Source organism: Branchiostoma belcheri, unplaced genomic scaffold (assembly GCF_001625305.1).
Source record: "Branchiostoma belcheri isolate BF01 breed outbred unplaced genomic scaffold, Haploidv18h27 scaffold30, whole genome shotgun sequence".
NCBI classification, from domain to species: domain Eukaryota; kingdom Metazoa; phylum Chordata; class Leptocardii; order Amphioxiformes; family Branchiostomatidae; genus Branchiostoma; species Branchiostoma belcheri.
The window spans coordinates 2,403,782-2,420,824 of NW_017803910.1; the positions used below are offsets into that span (position 1 = coordinate 2,403,782).

The 17,043-nt window shown below is 43.8% G+C and overlaps 3 protein-coding genes across 3 annotated transcripts; all 3 read right to left on the bottom strand.

The window, feature by feature from the left end:
* Positions 1-216: 216 nt before the first annotated feature.
* On the bottom strand, positions 217-4,224 carry LOC109474129. Its single transcript, XM_019774337.1, has 4 exons — positions 2,745-4,224; positions 2,199-2,323; positions 1,339-1,408; positions 217-1,114 (listed from the first exon to the last, which is right to left on the bottom strand). Exons 1-4 carry the CDS (start codon positions 3,664-3,666, stop codon positions 258-260), a joined length of 1,974 nt encoding a protein of 657 aa, XP_019629896.1. The 5' UTR covers positions 3,667-4,224; the 3' UTR covers positions 217-257.
* Positions 4,216-9,017, bottom strand: LOC109474209 (betaine--homocysteine S-methyltransferase 1-like). The gene is made up of 8 exons (XM_019774463.1): positions 8,876-9,017; positions 7,703-7,821; positions 6,969-7,160; positions 6,537-6,684; positions 5,907-6,095; positions 5,354-5,484; positions 5,029-5,129; positions 4,216-4,641 (listed from the first exon to the last, which is right to left on the bottom strand). The coding sequence occupies exons 1-8, from the start codon at positions 9,015-9,017 to the stop codon at positions 4,557-4,559; spliced, it is 1,107 nt and encodes a 368-aa protein (XP_019630022.1). The 3' UTR covers positions 4,216-4,556.
* A 1,081-nt stretch (positions 9,018-10,098) lies between these two features.
* Positions 10,099-16,299, bottom strand: LOC109474210 (betaine--homocysteine S-methyltransferase 1-like). The gene is made up of 9 exons (XM_019774464.1): positions 16,201-16,299; positions 14,609-14,750; positions 13,970-14,088; positions 13,210-13,401; positions 12,700-12,847; positions 11,993-12,181; positions 11,489-11,619; positions 10,961-11,061; positions 10,099-10,363 (listed from the first exon to the last, which is right to left on the bottom strand). Exons 2-9 carry the CDS (start codon positions 14,748-14,750, stop codon positions 10,276-10,278), a joined length of 1,110 nt encoding a protein of 369 aa, XP_019630023.1. The 5' UTR covers positions 16,201-16,299; the 3' UTR covers positions 10,099-10,275.
* Between the last annotated feature and the right edge of the window lie 744 nt (positions 16,300-17,043).

Genomic DNA, 17,043 nt, shown 5'->3' on the forward strand with positions numbered 1-17,043 from the left:
GTCACCAGGACAATAACATCATTGATAGTGGGTACTTTTTATCAAAGCATTCGTGCTAAAAATCACAACATCTTCAAAAGTCGGCGAGCTAACTCTGCAATCTTGTTGCAATCTTTAGTGGTTATTTACGGCAATACATGCACTTAAAACACTGTTTAGAAACGATCGTCACTACATTTGTATCTTAGGAATGCTTCACATCCAACAATAAACATAAAAAAACAATCTCCAGCTCCAAATTACGTGAGTCTTGAAAGTTACAGAAAAACTGTCTTGCTTGGGAAGATGGTAACGGCATTGTCGTTTACTCGAGTGACGACCAACTGCCCACCCGATCCCACAGCGACCCCCCACGGCTCGGTGATGTTAGCGACGGTTCGGACAAACTCCCCGCGACTGGTGAACATGTCCACCCGATGGCTCCCCTTGTTCGCCACGATGATGCGACCAAACCTGTCCATACAGATACCTTTGGGTTCTATTAATATACCTTCACCAGGTCCGGCCGTACCAAATTCGAATAGACAATGCCCGGAGTAGTTGTACACACGGACAAATGACAAGGTAGAAACAAGGTCCTTGGTAGAAACAAGAATGTTTCCTCCATTGTCTGATGCGATGTAGTCCATGTACAGGTTGTCCTCCTTTCCAAAACTGCCATCGAACGAACCGTTCGGCTGGAATTTCAAGATTTCATTAGCAGCTTTCACAACGATTTCGTCACTCTGCATGTCTATGGCGATGAACGGAAACCAATCCAGGCGCTGTACGTTTATCTTGCTCAATGGCTCGCCGTCTGGACTGTACTGGACCGCATACACAGGGCTTGACATCGTCCAATATCGCCCAACGACCCACACATGGCCCTCTCCGTCAATAGCAATGCCACAGGGGTACATTAGGTGTCCATTTTCGCCAGGCACCACCGTTGGAAAGAGGCGAAGGTGAGCGCCCTTCATGCTGTAGACTTGGACACGTTGAAGGACTGAATCAGTCACGAATATCTCATCAGCTTTGGATACGGCCACTCCACTGGGATCAATGAATTTTCCAGGGTCTGATCCCTTCCCGCCAAATGTTATCCTCTCCAAGTGCGAGTCTCTGTCGTAGCTTTCTGCAAAAGGAAACTACAATTTACATCGTCCTAAAATTGAACCTTTGCAAGCATTTTTACTCTAGATATCATTAAAGTAGCCTTGCAGTTAATGTTTGATAGTCCTTATCCCTAGTTATCTTTCCTGTCATCGAAGAATACACAGTATTTTACGTTCGTCTTTACAAGTTGTATCAGTGATTGTTTCAATCGAAAACACATAATCTTATATTGAATTAAGTTACCTGTTGATCTTTTGGAGGCTGATGTCCATGTTGGCAATGATGTCTGGAAAGGGCCAGTAGTGGTTGTTCCCTGTGACAGAATTGATTGTCATAAATTGACGGTACGAATGTATAGATAACCCGGCTGTAGACAATCATTGGAAGCACAGCTTCACAATAGAATAGAGAATAAAATAGAATAGAATAGAGCAGGATAGAATAGAATAGAACAGGATAGAATAGAATAGAACAGGATAGAATAGAATAGAACAGAATAGAATAGAATAGAATAGAATAGAATAGAATAGAATAGAATAGAATAGAATAGAATAGAATAGAATAAAATAGGATAGCTCACCGTTGAGAAGGTCGTGGGGTCAGCCATTGACATTGTTGTCTGTTGTGAACTACCGCAGGAAGGGTGACCAGGGGTGAAGGCGGTCCCCGAAGTCGATGTCGGCTATATAAACAGGGTAAAGATCAAGATGAGTATCATAATCAATTGTCTTAGTCGCACCCCTTTATCATAAACAATGTACACAACTCACGTTGATGAAGATGATAATATAAACAAGAAAACAGTTACTCAAGCAACTTGATAGATATTGAAAACTGTCAGGCGTTTTAAGTAGCATCTACAACTTTCCGTCAATCACCGACGAAGTAGTAGATGCTACTTGAAAAGTCTAATAGTTTTAAAAATCCATCTAGTTGGTTGAATAATTGTTTTCTAATGTACTCTACTGACATAGACCGTGCAAAGGATAGAACAGCGGAAAGTACATCACGAAATACCTTGGCAATGTATTTTGCCTGCCCGATGAAGTATATTAGTGGTAATGACTGGCATCAGCCACAAGGCTAAACAGACGTTGGCCTACCTTCCGACCATCCTCCGCAGCGGTGTTGAAGTATAACCCGGCAAAGGTTCCAAACAAGATGAACGTTGCGAGGATGGCAGATGCTATCACTGCGGCGGACACCCGGCTACACCGTGGGAAACTACCTGTCATGCGTTTCAAGAAAAAACAAGAATTCGAAGATCTCACACCTCCATGAAACCATGATGTTTACATGTGACGTCTTTTCAGGAGGGGTTGAGATTTTTCTCATCAAAAGGGGGAATGCACTGGCTTTCAGCTGTCAGCTAAAAGTATGCATCAATAAAACAATGAGCGCTACCAAATGAAGTGATTAATAAATTTCTCCCTTTGGGATAGACTGAACCTAACAATAGATACCCATTACAACCTAAGGGCACACGGACACACACACACACACACACGGACACACACACACACACACACACACACACACACACACACACACACACACACACACACACACACACACACACACACACACACACACACACACACAAACACACACACACTGCGTAAAAGCGCTAAAACGTAGACGTGTCTTACCGCAAGTTGCTTCTTGGTGAGCGTTTGGCACGTACATGGGATTCGGGTTCAGGTTGTTCTGTCCGTACATCGAATTGGTATGCAGTGTATGATGGACATGTCTAGCAAAGACTGTAGGATCACCATCATTCTGAGAAGAGGGGCATGCTGCCACATTTGTGGTTTCATGGTAAATTCTCGACGTCCTTGTTTTTGTTCGTGTCTCTTCCGAAGACACATGTCCTGTGTCTTCCTGGCTCATGTGCGCAACAGCGTATGGTTGGATATCGTCATCACAAGCTTCAGGGGCGATGTCAAGTGCTTCTCGGTTAGATGCAGCAGTTTCATCTATGGCCGTGTTATCGTCGTCGTCGTCGACGTCCTGGTACCTAACAGCATACGGCTGGCAACAGTCATCACTGTCAACTGGTCCCAACGAGCGTGCAGCATTTGCCTGGGTACAGAAATGGCAGCCATTGTTAGTTGCGTGTTGCTCGATGAAGGCATTACCATCGTGGTTGGCAGTCACAGAGGCGGGACTACCATCTCCTTGTGTGGATGAATATTGTGGATTGTCGAAGGCGGCCGGTTCGAGGCATACGTTCGGGCCGGCCGTCGGGGCGTTTTGGGGATAAGTCGGGTTCGGATTCCTGACGTTCGTAGGGTTCACGGTGTTCGGCTTATATATGGGATTAGGGTCCCGGGTGGGGTCGGGAGGGTGTTGAATGTTTAGCTCGTTCCTGACACCCCCTACAGGGTATTGCGCCTCGGCATCAGTCATGGATGAGTCGCATCCTGCAGTGTTGGTTGAGACATCGATGGTGCTACAGGCGGCTGTTTGTGTTGCCTGGATGGGCTCCACAGTTTGCAACTGTTTCGGAGCAGGCATGTCATCCCTGCACGTGTATGCAGCAGCATATGATTCACTGGTGGCGAAATCCATCGTTCATCGACGTCTACCTGTTTTCAGTGGTAGAAGTCGTTGTAAAAGGAAGCAAATTGTTGATCCAACACCCGAGAAGTCGACCAACCTAAATGTACGACGTGCCCAGAATGTGCGCGAAAACTTGCATATGCATCATTTCCGTTTTACTCCCACACACCTTTACCAGCAGCAATAAACAAAATTGAGTGGTAACTACAAAACTCAGACGCAGATGAAAAACATCATTACTCTTCACAATTATGTACCAATTTCAATCACTGTTGTACTTCCTTCCGAGTAATAGTAATTGTAATTGTAGATATCAGAGTGGGTACACTTTACTTTCATGTATTTTTCATGAGTGTTCGGATGAATTATAACAGTGGATCTAACCATCGTAGCCAAGGGAAATCTGTTATAATATCGTTGAAACAAAACCGACTGTGCCCATTCTTGTATATGTGCAATGTGATGTCGTGTTGTATGGGCGATTCAATGGTAAAGGAATTACTTATACACGCCTATTGTATTAATATGACTGCAAAAAACATGACATGCCTATGGATCAACAACATCTAAAGATGGCGCCTACAGTGGCAGATGATAGGAATAGTCCATTGTTTCTAATTTCCTTAGACAATGTACAATAGTTATCTATCGTTATGTTTTCACTTCATGAAGTGGAATCACAAGGAAGTGGTTTGTCGCTGTCCTTGGTGCTGAAGTCACTTCTCACAGACACTATTATAATAGCATAGCAACCGTTGCCTTGGCAACCGTTAAGAAACGTTTTGATCGTCTGACTGGAATTATACGATGTCAAGAAGGGCCTGCAAAATTCTGACTGCTATTTATTGAGGTCTACTGATTAATTCTGAGGACTGCTGGTTCTAGTGAGTTTGGCTTGACTAGTCCATAAGTTTGTTCTGCAGGTTGGGATGTCCAGGGCGACCCGAGGCGGGCTGCACTCTCTCCCAGTGTTCCCGACTGGCCCTGCGTGTATGTAGACAAACGTGATCTGGGTGAGAAGTTAGATATGGTCGTCCTTAAACATTAAACATTAAACAAGTTCTAGGGCAATGTTTGTAATCATAACAAACACCATCAGCACGTGTGGTGGGTGTGTGACTCTCGCCATACACGGAACTGATAATATTGGGACTATTCCCCCCCCCCCCAAACTTGTACAAATTGGGGTTCAGAACATCACTTGTTTTGACTGGTAAGCCGGTATTTCAACCGTCAACCTTGAGATTAAGAATATAGGATTTGCTTCAAACCAAACCAAACCAAACCAAACCAAACCAAACCAAACCACAACACTCTTCCAGACCATGAAACGCCAACAAGTATATCTACAAGGGTTAGAGAATTTCGTACTTGGCCCTGTTCGTTCCCAGGACACTGCTGGTCAGAGCTCCTCCCCAGGGTACGTGTTTCCTGCTGCCCTCTCCTAGCTTCCCGCCACGTTCTGCACTCAACTGGAGAAACAATTGCAACGTACGTCTAAACATTAACTAAATGTTTAAAATCCCCTGTTTGGTCAACGTTGCACCAGAATTTTGTCTGTTGCAGACGAATTTTTTCCATCACACCATTCGGATGCTAATAATTGCAGGCAATTGTGACAAACCATTGGTTGTTATAAAACTGTAAGAAGCTTGGGACAACCCCACTGCATGATTCTTTCGTTCTTTATCCTTACCTCTTCAGATATAGCCCTGATGTGGTGCGGTTCGAACCCGCAGCAGCCGCCGATGTACCTCACCCCCAGCTCATAGGCGGCGCGCGCGAACTTATGGACGTCAAACCTGGTCAGCTGGCGAGGTTCCAGGGCTGGAAATATTATTGACGAGGAACAATTAGCGAAGGGAGTTTGGTTTACAGTTCATTTGCCTGCACTGGAGGGGAAAATTCCGTACTCGCGTATTATCCATTAGTGGCGGACCCAAAGGCACACCACTAGTCTTCCTGGAAATCATAGTAACATACAGTAACATATTTGTACAATGTAATACAATATAATACAATACAATACAATCATTACATCATTGTTGAAGAGATTCATTTGTCACGTATAGATACAGTTACTAGAGAATTATTTCAGCAGTGACAAGTTTTTGAAGGGTAAGAATACTAATCCAAATTTCGATGACTATCAGTCCAATTGTTCACGGAGTGATCACTATAATTATCATCAACATTACGCAACATGATAATAAGGCCTGGCGGAGGCCCCGCGATTTTCTCCCACCCACCGAACGGGTTCTCCGGCAGCATGCCGTACCCCTCGTGCTCCATCTCCACTTCCGGGCAGTGGAAGCCGACCGGCTGGACCATCAGGAACGGGGACAGGCCCTCCCTCTCCAGGGCAGCCTTCATCAGCGCCACGGTCTTCAGACACGTGGTCGGGTCGAACTTACAGTTCACGCCGATCACGTCCGCGCCTTTCAGCAGGAAATGTAACAAAAAAAAACTCGTTTGAAATCTGAGATAATTCCGGCGGGTCCTTACATCGACATGGTGATCAGTAGATTTACGTTATGAGACACGCAGTTTACCTGGGAGTACAACAGAAGACGGCAAAACAAAACAAGAATTGCGCAAGCTAAGGGCAGCAGCTGTCGTGAGCTTGGAAAGGCTAACACCAAAAGCAGCGAGCGCATGTTGACCAGATGTAGAAATGATTGATGACTTTCTCACTCTGGGACTCAACCATATCCATTACAACCTGCAGAAACACACACACACACACACACACACACACACACACACACACACACACACACACACACACACACACACACACACACACAATCATACACACACACTAACCAAAAACAATACATCCACTTTTCCATGTAATTAACGAAAGTAATTCAGCCCACCGGCCTTAGCCATCCTGACGGCGCATTCCCCCGGTGGCACGCCGCTGTTGTCCCCGACAGGCCCGGTACGCAGTGTACACGCTACGGGCTTCCCCGTGGACTTCAGAAGCTCAATAGCCCACTCTGCCTCCTCTATGTACCCTATAAACTAAAAAAAGGCAGGTGGTAACGTTAAGTTAACTCTGCCGAAAATAGTGCCATTCACATGCAACGACTTTTTGTGTTTTAACCAAAGACCACGAAACAGTCAAAACGAATTCGTGCGATTTTTAAAAATCTTTCAAAGCGATCTTAGTACTATAAAATGCCTCCGCCCCTGAGGTGTCAACAAAAATGATCGTATATAAGGAATTGGTCATGGTATAGTCAGATGCTCTCCAAATATACGTAGGTAACCAGTAACTAGTCTTCATCTTTCTCCACGTGACTTACCTCAGCCAATAGGAAGTCTACATCGTGTTCCACGAACACCTCCACTTGTTTCCTGAACTCCCGCTGTACGGTCTCCTTCCCCCGGCCCTCTGTGTAGGACGGGGTCGGAGACAACGCGCCACAAATGAGCACGTCCGACACCCCCACCACCTCCTTCGCAATGGTACAGGCCATGTGGTTCAGCTCTTTGCACTTGATGACAAAAAGTGGCGAACAAAACAGGAAATAGAAACACAGCATTAATTCTCCTCGGACTAAGCAATAGGCATTGACACAAATATTTGATAAAAAAGAGAATTGAAAACAGATCAAGAAGAGTTCTCGAGGAAAGTAGGTCTAGAATTTAATCCAATATTCAACAACACCTTCCCACTGCTCTCTGTGGTTTAGGGAAGTTTGACTAAGTGATATCTATATATTATGTTTACCGACTCGGGAAAACATATTGTTTTTGCTTTGTTTCCTCTTCTTCTTCTCCAAACAAATAAGTTCAATGACCTGAACCAGACGTCTGTCACCAATGTAACTGATGTTGGGTTACATCATATTGCAATCTTATAGCAGACTCCTGTCTGACCATATATATGAATGTATTTGAGTAAGAATTAACAGAGCAATCCATATGCGAAGGTAACCATTATGCATTTGCTTTGCAAATGTCACCTTTCTAGTTATAATATAATATATCATCAACATCACCAGGTTTTATATGACGCTGTAGAGAAGTTGATTACCGTGATGGTAGCGCCAGCCTCGTGTCCGGGTAGGTTAAGTTTGTCGTCTGTCGAGTAGAACGTAAAAGCCTGCACCACATCTGCGCCTGCGCGAATGTACTCCCTGTGAAGCTGCTTCACTGGAAAAGCATCGCGTAGTGATTTGAAGGGCTAGTCAGAAAATTTACTTACTAGTTTTTGAAAACAAGTGTAGATAATTTCTCTCCCCATCTTTTCCAAAAGCAAAGCATTGCTCCTTTTTCTCCCCAAGCTACCCCCTAGCGTACTTCAGGTCTCGGACCGGAGTTTCCCTCCGTATTTCGAGCAATTTGACACCCTCAGCCCGACGGGCTGTCATTTCTGTACTAAACGCGGGTCGGAATTTTTCACTCTTTTGGTGGAAAGGGGTGCCGTGCCGCTTATCAATACACTTGATTGATATTTTCTGCGCCCAATTTATTTAGGGGTAAATGAGGCACATCAAAGTACATTTTGAAAAAAGGGGTAATTTTTTTCGTCATTTTTAACCATGGCTGCATGGAAAAAACGAATTTTCCCAGGGTAACGGCTTAGTACTCGAAGAAGCTCAGAACCTAATGTTTCCAAAATTTGAATTTAATTAAAATCGATGCGATAAGTTTATCGCTATCTTCGATGGCCCGAACACACCCAGAACGCATATAGAACGTACCATCCCGGCGGTCAGGCGAAAAGGCCACATAACCATCCGCGCGGACGAATACCAGGAAGTCTTAGCTGGACCACCAACATTACGCCACCTATAAAGGCTACAACTAACAGGCTTTTCAGAAAATACAAAGATATGTACACAGATATTACGATTTCAGGGATATCGCGGCCAAAACATACCATACAAAGTCACGTTTCCGGCGATTTACTGCGCACTTACTTAGACTCTGGTCAGAATTAAACTCCGACCCGGAACCTTCAATGGATCAACACGTTGATTACATCCAAACGCATTGCTAGAGTACTAGTATGCGATAGACAGCGCTTAATATCTTTTCATACTATCACACAGAAAAAGCATTTTTTGTCAAAATTGGCAAGTTACTGGCTACAGAAGTTAAAGTGGGAAGTCATTCGACTAATGGATAATAAAGGATGGATTAATGCAATATGTTGTTATGGCTGGGTTACAGAACATGGCGAGTTAATGATTATATCACTAACCTGCGTCGGGATGTTCCACTACAACTTCAGGGGTCCAGGGTCCGGCCATGACATAGGTACGTTTCTCCAGGGTGAAGACATAACTGCCGTCCCCCACCACAGGACCCTCTGTCAGACGCTCTAGTAAACCCTTCTTTACCATTTTGTGTCCTTAAGTATTAAAAAAAAAATTACAGATGAGGTATTTCAGGGCTTTAAACACTGCAAAAGATGTGAAAACCGTCCGTACATGCTACAGGGAAAAATACTAAGTTATGAACGAAATGGACGTCCCGAAATATTACAAAAATACAGTTTTTAGACCCTTCTTTACCATCTTCTGTCCTTAAGTATTTAAGAAATATTACAGATAAGGCATTCAGGGATTGAAACATTGCGAAAGATTTCAAAATCTTTTATGTCTGACACAGCGAAAACTATTATGAACGAAATCCGGGCGTCCCGAATGTTAGTAAAAATTACCGAGTTGTTGTACGCTAGAGAGGTATACTTACGTTTTCCAAAGGTCCAGCGTTAACATTCAAGACAACTAGGCACCGAGCCAAACAGGTTTACATATGTACCTGTCAGAAAATAACTTGCGTATTTGCGAAAATAACCGGAGGGAAATGTAACTATGTGCCTTGGCAGCCTGTGTACCTCTGTAAAGCTTAAGGTCTTTAGATATGACATTTTAATTGATTGAAGACATTGTTAGAGACAAAAGTACAGCCACGCTTACCTTACACTGTCCGCCTCTCTGTCTAATTGTCACTGGCAATGTGCAAATGTTTTTCTGGGGACTATATTTGCTTTGGTTCGACCAAGGTTTAATTCAACCCTCTTATGCACTTTTCGAATTCCCTCTGCAGTGGTGGCGATGTTTGGGCTAGATCACGGTTCGGTCAGTCAACAGTATAAGACATAAGTTATGGCTGAATTTCGCTTCGCAGGCCTTCACTAAACCGAGTGTACTTACCATTGCACACAAACAACGGTATGAGACAGTTGCCCTCCACGCTCCATAGTCCACGTTTCATTGAGGGTGAATATACACATGTGTAACTGTTGGCTGTCATTGTTTGCATAAATGCACGTGGCTTTGTCTTGGTCTGATGCAAGCATAAGCTCGAAAAGTGACAGAGGCTTGTTTTTAACAGCATCAAGACTTCTCAAGAAAACATTATAGGGTCATTATAGTTCTTTATTTCTCAATGTAATGAACGATAATGAATGATTTTTAAGTCTGCAAAGGACTCAAGGCGGGTGCATTTAGAGTGTTAGTAATGTTTGTTCGTATGGTTTCTACTTTACTTTAAGTACGCCACACATTATATCTGATACATCTGTGGTAAACGTTCCCTAAAGAACAATGTTGACACGGATGTCGGCCATCATGGTTGATAGAACTCCTGTGTACGTCACTGCCCCATGAGCTTGGGTTGGAGTGCGGGGTGCCCCGGGCGGCCTGATGCCGGCTTGACGGATTTCCAGTGTTCCTGGTTGGCCCTGGAGTAGGGAGGAAATACAACGAACTTTTTAAAATAATCACAACTTGAATGACGATGTGTGACTTAAAAAATTGGTCACCTTGGTGACTTGAATTGGACTAATGCTAATACGACTGGATTTGAGAAGGGATATTTTGTAATCCGCGGCTAAGCAAGTGTGGCCAAGAATTGCATCTTTTCTTGTTTCATTCAGTCTTTTCCTTCTATCTGCTTGGCTTTGATTCATATGGTATCAAATGTATCCGTCGCCCAGCCACGTAACTCAGCGCAAAATTTAAGACAAAGACATGATATAACGTTATGTTCTTACTTTTTCACCAGTACTCTGAAGCGAGAAGAAGTCGAATTCACTTAGTTGTCGTTACTTGTTACGTTACCTGTATACAATTCTTCTGTTGTAGGTATATGAGTACAATAAAGGTATTCATTCATTCATTCATTCATTCATTCATTCATTCATTCATTCATTCATTCATTCATTCATTCACTCACTCACTCACTCACTCACTCACTCACTCACTCACTCACTCATTCATTCATTCATTCATTCATTCATTCATTCATTCATTCATTCATTCTAAAGAAAAATCATTACTTCATCCTGTTCTGCAGGAAGGTGCTGGTCTTCAGGGCCTCCCCCCAGGGGATGTGCTTGGAGCTCGCCTCCCCCAGCTTCCCACCTCGCTCAGGGGACAGCTGTAAGGACAAGTCAGAAGCGTTACTTCCGGGAAGGAATATTGTTTTCGGTGGTGTTAATTGATAGTTTGTGTATTTGTGCTGAGTCCGCAATGGGGCCCTAGGAATTGTGTCAGTTAAGGTTGAGTTTCACTAGATGTGACGAGGCCACGAACTCGCCTTTGGCCGGGATCTTACTGTGGTTTGGGGCAGTCAGGAATGGGAAACGTCGTAAATGTGTCATAACTTGTACCTAAGAAACTAATACAGGCAGGATGTTTAATACAGGCAGTGTTGTTTATATTGTACCTGAGTGTAGAATTCATAGCGTTTTCTGCCGAATCTAACAACACGCATACGGGGCATCTCTTAAATTCAAAGTCACTATAGTTGGAATAGTGACTGAGAATATGTAGCTATAGAAATCTCTGAATGCCGTAACGGTTACCTCTTCAGATATAGCCCTGATGTGGTGTGGTTCAAACCCGCAGCAGCCGCCGATGTACCTCACCCCCAGCTCATAGGCGGCGCGCGCGTATCGGTTAGCGTCGTACCGAGTCAGCAGGCGGGGCTCTAAAGCTGTTAGAAGTCAAGGAAAAAGGTAATATAACAACATCCCTGTATTTCGTGAAATATTATAGTCAATAATTCGTATATTTTTACGGTCTGTACGTAAATATAAGATAATTTTCATGTCAAATGACTTCGTTTGACATCGGCTTTTGATTCAGGTAGTTGAACAACCAAGAAAGGCATCTTCTGTGTAATATCTGGAAGGTAGTCTCGATCTAGTTGTAGCTCACTGAAGAGCTAATCTGGACCCAATGGTCAAGACAGAGAAGACAGGCCCTTGGCTGAGTAGCCGGTCCTCCCCAATAACCCAATATAATTGCTGGCCAATAGATACTGCCTTGCTACCGTATAATCTGCGTACAATAATATAATATCTTACCGAAAGGGCACTCCGGTAGCATGGCGTATCCTGGATGCTCGTTCTCCACCTCCGGACAGTGGAAGCCGAGCGGCTGGAGCATGAGGAAGGGAGACAGGCCCTCCTTCTCCAGGGCTGCCTTCATCAGCGCCATGGTCTTCAGGCCCGTGTTGGGGTCAAACTGGCAATTCAGACCCACCACGTCTGCGCCTGGTAGGGGAAGGTTTCTTGAGGTTTATTGATGAACAACTCTCCTTTAGCTGCCTGCCCGTGGGTGACAGTTATTCTTCCAGGAGAAGATGGAGCACATAAAAACATCACAATACATCAATTACATGAAGTTACATTACATCTGGTTAAATGACATTGCAGGCCTCGAAGTTAACTCTTCGTCCAAGAATTGCCTGTCCCAAAATAATTTCCAACTATCCAAAATGAGGATGGACTGTCCCACTTTTTAATGATATAGCAATGTGGAGAAATGCGAACTCACCATGAGAGGCAGAGCTACAAGATCAGGTTTATGAAGTAAGTTTAAACATGTAATTTCCAACACAAGAAATCCGACTCCCCAAATTACAACCCCAGTCTTTGACAAGAAATGGGTAAGTCCAATTTTTGTGTTGGAAACTACAGTTTAAAACCTGCTTCATAATGATTTCTACCAACACAGAAGAACTTTCAAGATAAAAATGTAAGGGTATTTTGTGTGTAGAATTCTCTCTCACCGGCTCTGGCCATCCTGACGGCGCACTCCCCTGCCGGCACGTCCTTGAAGTCCCCTGTGGGTCCGATACACATGGTACAGGCCACAGGCTTTCCCGTGGACTTCAGCACTTCAATGGCCCACTCTGCCTCCTCAACGTGATTGATAAACTGGACACGAAAACGGGCAGGATTTTCTTAGTATCAAACAACATACAAAGTACAAGACACTGTGGTGGATAGCACTAGCAGACAGCTAATTTTAGCCTCACCATTGACAAAGAAGAATACAATCAATATCAAATAACAAAACAAAAACAACAAATGGACAAAATCTTTAGTTTTAGCAGCTCTTTAAAACTTTTGCCACTGATAAGAGAGTAATAACGAATACATACATAAGATTTCAAAATTGTCATCATAATGTATTAACGGAGATCGATATCGTCTAAGTAAGACATGTAGTTTAAAATTGTCAAACAGGTTATCAAAGGTAATAGCATGGCTAAGTATAGCTATCACTGTGCCCTTACTTCAGCCAGTATAAAGTCCACGTCTTTCTCCATGAAGACCTCCACGTGTTTGCGGTACTCTGCCTGCACGGCGTCCTTCCCTTTGCCCTGCTTGTAGGACGGGGTCATGGTCACCCCTCCCGAGATGAGCACGTCCGCGTCCCCGGCCACATCCCGCACGATGTCGATGGCCCGCTCGTTCAGCTCTTTACACTGGAGATGAATATATGCTATAGGTCAACCAAAGGACTACGACCTCTTGGTATCATGTTACAATGTACTTCCCACGCTGACTGTCAACCTACTCTGTCCGGAGAACCAAGAAAAACAAATAAACCCACAGACAACCCGCCCAAAAACAATGCTTCCGTACGCAGGGAAATTTATAACGGCAAATTTGGTTGCATAAGTTTAAATTCTGGTGTGATAAAAAGAAATGAGAAGTATCAAGTTCCGGCCATACCCACTGTGGGCGGTAGCTACGGCACTGTGGAAGAGGACTGATTACGACACCTGACCTCAATAACACGTTACGGACCCCAGCAAAGGTGTCTGCAAGTCTGTATCGCCCCCCGTCCCGGCTATGTTGCCCTGTGTGCAATGTTTATAACAGGCTATATTCGAAATGATAGTCTAATGCGAAACGACGACTTTTACTACTCTACTAGTACCACATGGACATAATATAGAAAATCTAAAAGAAAGAAGTTTCGAACATAAAAGTGAATATTAAGCACATTTCATGGTTTCCCGTCCCCGATTTCACAACTGATCTGCGTACCGTGGTGATTTTTCCGGCAGCGTGTCCGGGTAGGTTCAACTTGTCGTCTGACGCAAAGAACGTGTAAGCTTGGAGGATGTCTGCGCCTGCGCGGAGAAACTCTCGGTGTAGCTGTTTCACTGAAGGGGAAGTGGAAATAAAGTTTTTATAAAAGATCTGTGTCAAGAAACTATAAACGCCTTGTGTTTATCAATGCCAAAACCTGCTCAAAGATAGATTACAAAACAAAACAAAACTGAACTTCCCTTTCAAAACTTATCATATTTCAGTCCATACCATAGGGATTGATGAAATATATTGTTTTTACTCATGTTTCTTCTTCTTCTCCTCCTGTCATTTAGTTAAATGGATTCAATTTCTTAATTTTTGTGCCAAATGACCTGAAATTTGGTATGAAGGTAGAGTGGGCCAATACCCCCGGAAGTTTTCTTCATTTTTTTTTTTTTGATACGGGCTTTAAAGTTTTTTGTTTCATTTTCATCCCAAAACTGTACATTTGGGGTCCTGGAGACCTGGTATGAGTGTGACTTAGATACATACCAACAGTGCATACCAACAAAATTTATTGTAACCTTTGGCATACACCGTGCCTGAGCTTGGTTCTGGATAAAGTACCGTTCTGAATACAGCAGTCCTTACCCGCCTCTGGATGTTCTATGACGACCTCCGGTGTCCACTGGCCGGCCATGACGTAACCACGCTTCTCCAGGTTAAACACATAACTGCCGTCCCCCACCACCGGACCCTCAGCCAGACGCTCTAGTAGACCCTTCTTCACCATCTGTTAAAGGGACCCAAAGCGATGTCAGGACAGTAAAACTAGCCTGGAGCCAGCGTTGGTAGCTTTGGCCCGCTCCACAAGATTAATGTTGGGGTAACGTTCATGAATCGATTGGTCTATTTGTATTTGTAAAGCTTTTTGCAACCCTGAGCTGCGTTTACATAAACTTCACCTGAATAATCCAACTCATCAAATAACTGGTACAAAGTTAATCACACAAATAGACGTAACCACTTGTCTCCCCATAGATTTATGCGTCATGGCGACTTTACCCACCTTTTACCACAAAATGTGGATCTGTCTCTCCCCTGCAACGGTATTGTGTGTTTCTAAGTAGATCGGTTCCTGACTGAGAACGACTTCACTGTTCCTGCAAGTCACCGCGTCGTTAATATATAGTACTGCTGATGCAATCATATGCGCCAAACGTGACCTAGTGCCAACGTCAGGCGTTGTTAGTCACCAATGGGATCGTATCTGGGATGCTGACGTGTGCTTCGAATTTTCCTATGATCGCGTAACGGTTTACCGTTTGACTAACTTTTCAGTGCCCCCCCCCATGGTTTGACAGCCTCCTACACCCCCTGCTATGTGTCCGTCTCATGTATATGATATGTATTTTGTACCACGTATGTGTAAAAATATGAGTATAGATTTATAAGGGCTTTATATATTTGGTCTGACCCTTCTCTCTTCCCTCATGACCTCAATGCCGACTCTGACCTTCAACGGTGAATATGCAATTTTCCCCCTGGTCATGTCTATCAACGTAGTATTAGGACATGATTTGCCGCTATTCAGTTCAGTATTGATACCCCCTGCTATGCCCTGCCCAGTTGAGCTTGACCCCCATTAGCACCCATTGCAACATTAACCCCTCCCCTTTTATTTTAGGATAGTAGTGCATTAATGTAGAATCAGGCCTCGAGTAGCCCCGCCCCCTGATCAGTGAGTGTCATGTAAAGGTGAACGTCCCACAGGCTGCTGAGTCACCGTTCAAAGATCATACCGTAGCCGCCTGAACGTGTATGAACCAGAATTTTACAAATAACAAATCTGTATGAATAGAAAACATGCACTGAGTCTATAATCTCCAAGCAGATATTTCGGTGGCTGCAACACTGTATCAAATTGGCCAGGCAGTATTAATTTGCCAGACCATTAACATCGCTGCCGTAAAAAAGGGACCAGGGTACCAGTACAGAAAAGAGAGCCCAATAAAAACGCTAAGTAGTCAAAAATAAGCCAAAGCCCAAACCTAAGGGTCATAGACAGGGCAACGTGCTACGGGCTACTATCCAAACATCGGGCATAGAACAAACGCCCTCCTGACCAGCTGCAATCAGTTATTTATTGAACTAACATGTCAACATTCAATCTTCCAGTATAGTGCGCAAAATTTGCATTTCGTACAGAAAAAAAGAGAACTTTCAAGGTAAATCACACATACCTCTTCGCACTATACCGTATACGCTTCGCTCAACGAAGACAGTCAAGTCCCTGCAAGTCAGTGTTGAATGTGTGACTGTGTCGGGCTACTGTACATGTACATGTACATGTACATGTAAGTGGGTCGGTATCAAAGGTCGGCGTCTCTCTCCGGAGTTTCAGGGGTGATAAACAAGCCTAGAGGATAGGCACTAATTAAACGAGCTCACTGTCTATTTTTGTCTGTACTTAATTAGTAAAAAAAATAGAGGCATGCGCCTTATGTAATTGTCGTTTCTTTCTTCAATGTGAATTGATCAGAAAGGTTCCCTTGAATGGATTTTTCGCCTGAGAATTGGCTACGTCATAACACGAGACGGCACGTGCCCAGAACATAATTGCATATGGCATCTGATGGATGATTGGTCAACATGAACGTTGTATCAGTACTAGTAAAGCCTTACTGATTTGGCAATAAGGATGACATCGTCTGGGCACCCTAAACTGATGCGAGCGTGCGGCAAAAATTGGGCTAAAAAGTTGCCTTCATTCAATACATGTATTTTCACAAATGCCAAATATTTTGAAAAGGAAACACTACTTACACTGTTGACCGAATGCCTCAACTAAACTTGCCCCAGGGCTGCAGTACTATTTGGCAACACAAGAGGGCGCTCGAGAGTGACACGAAGAGCCGCTATGTGATCTCTCGCGGGCCCATCATCATCAGTACAGGCTACAATGGGGGTAAACATGGGTGTGTTAACTAGTTATAGCAGCTTATTATCCTGTAAATACTTACATATGATATAAGTCATGGTACCACCAAATAATTCGTTTTACAAATAAAACATTCTTTTACGAA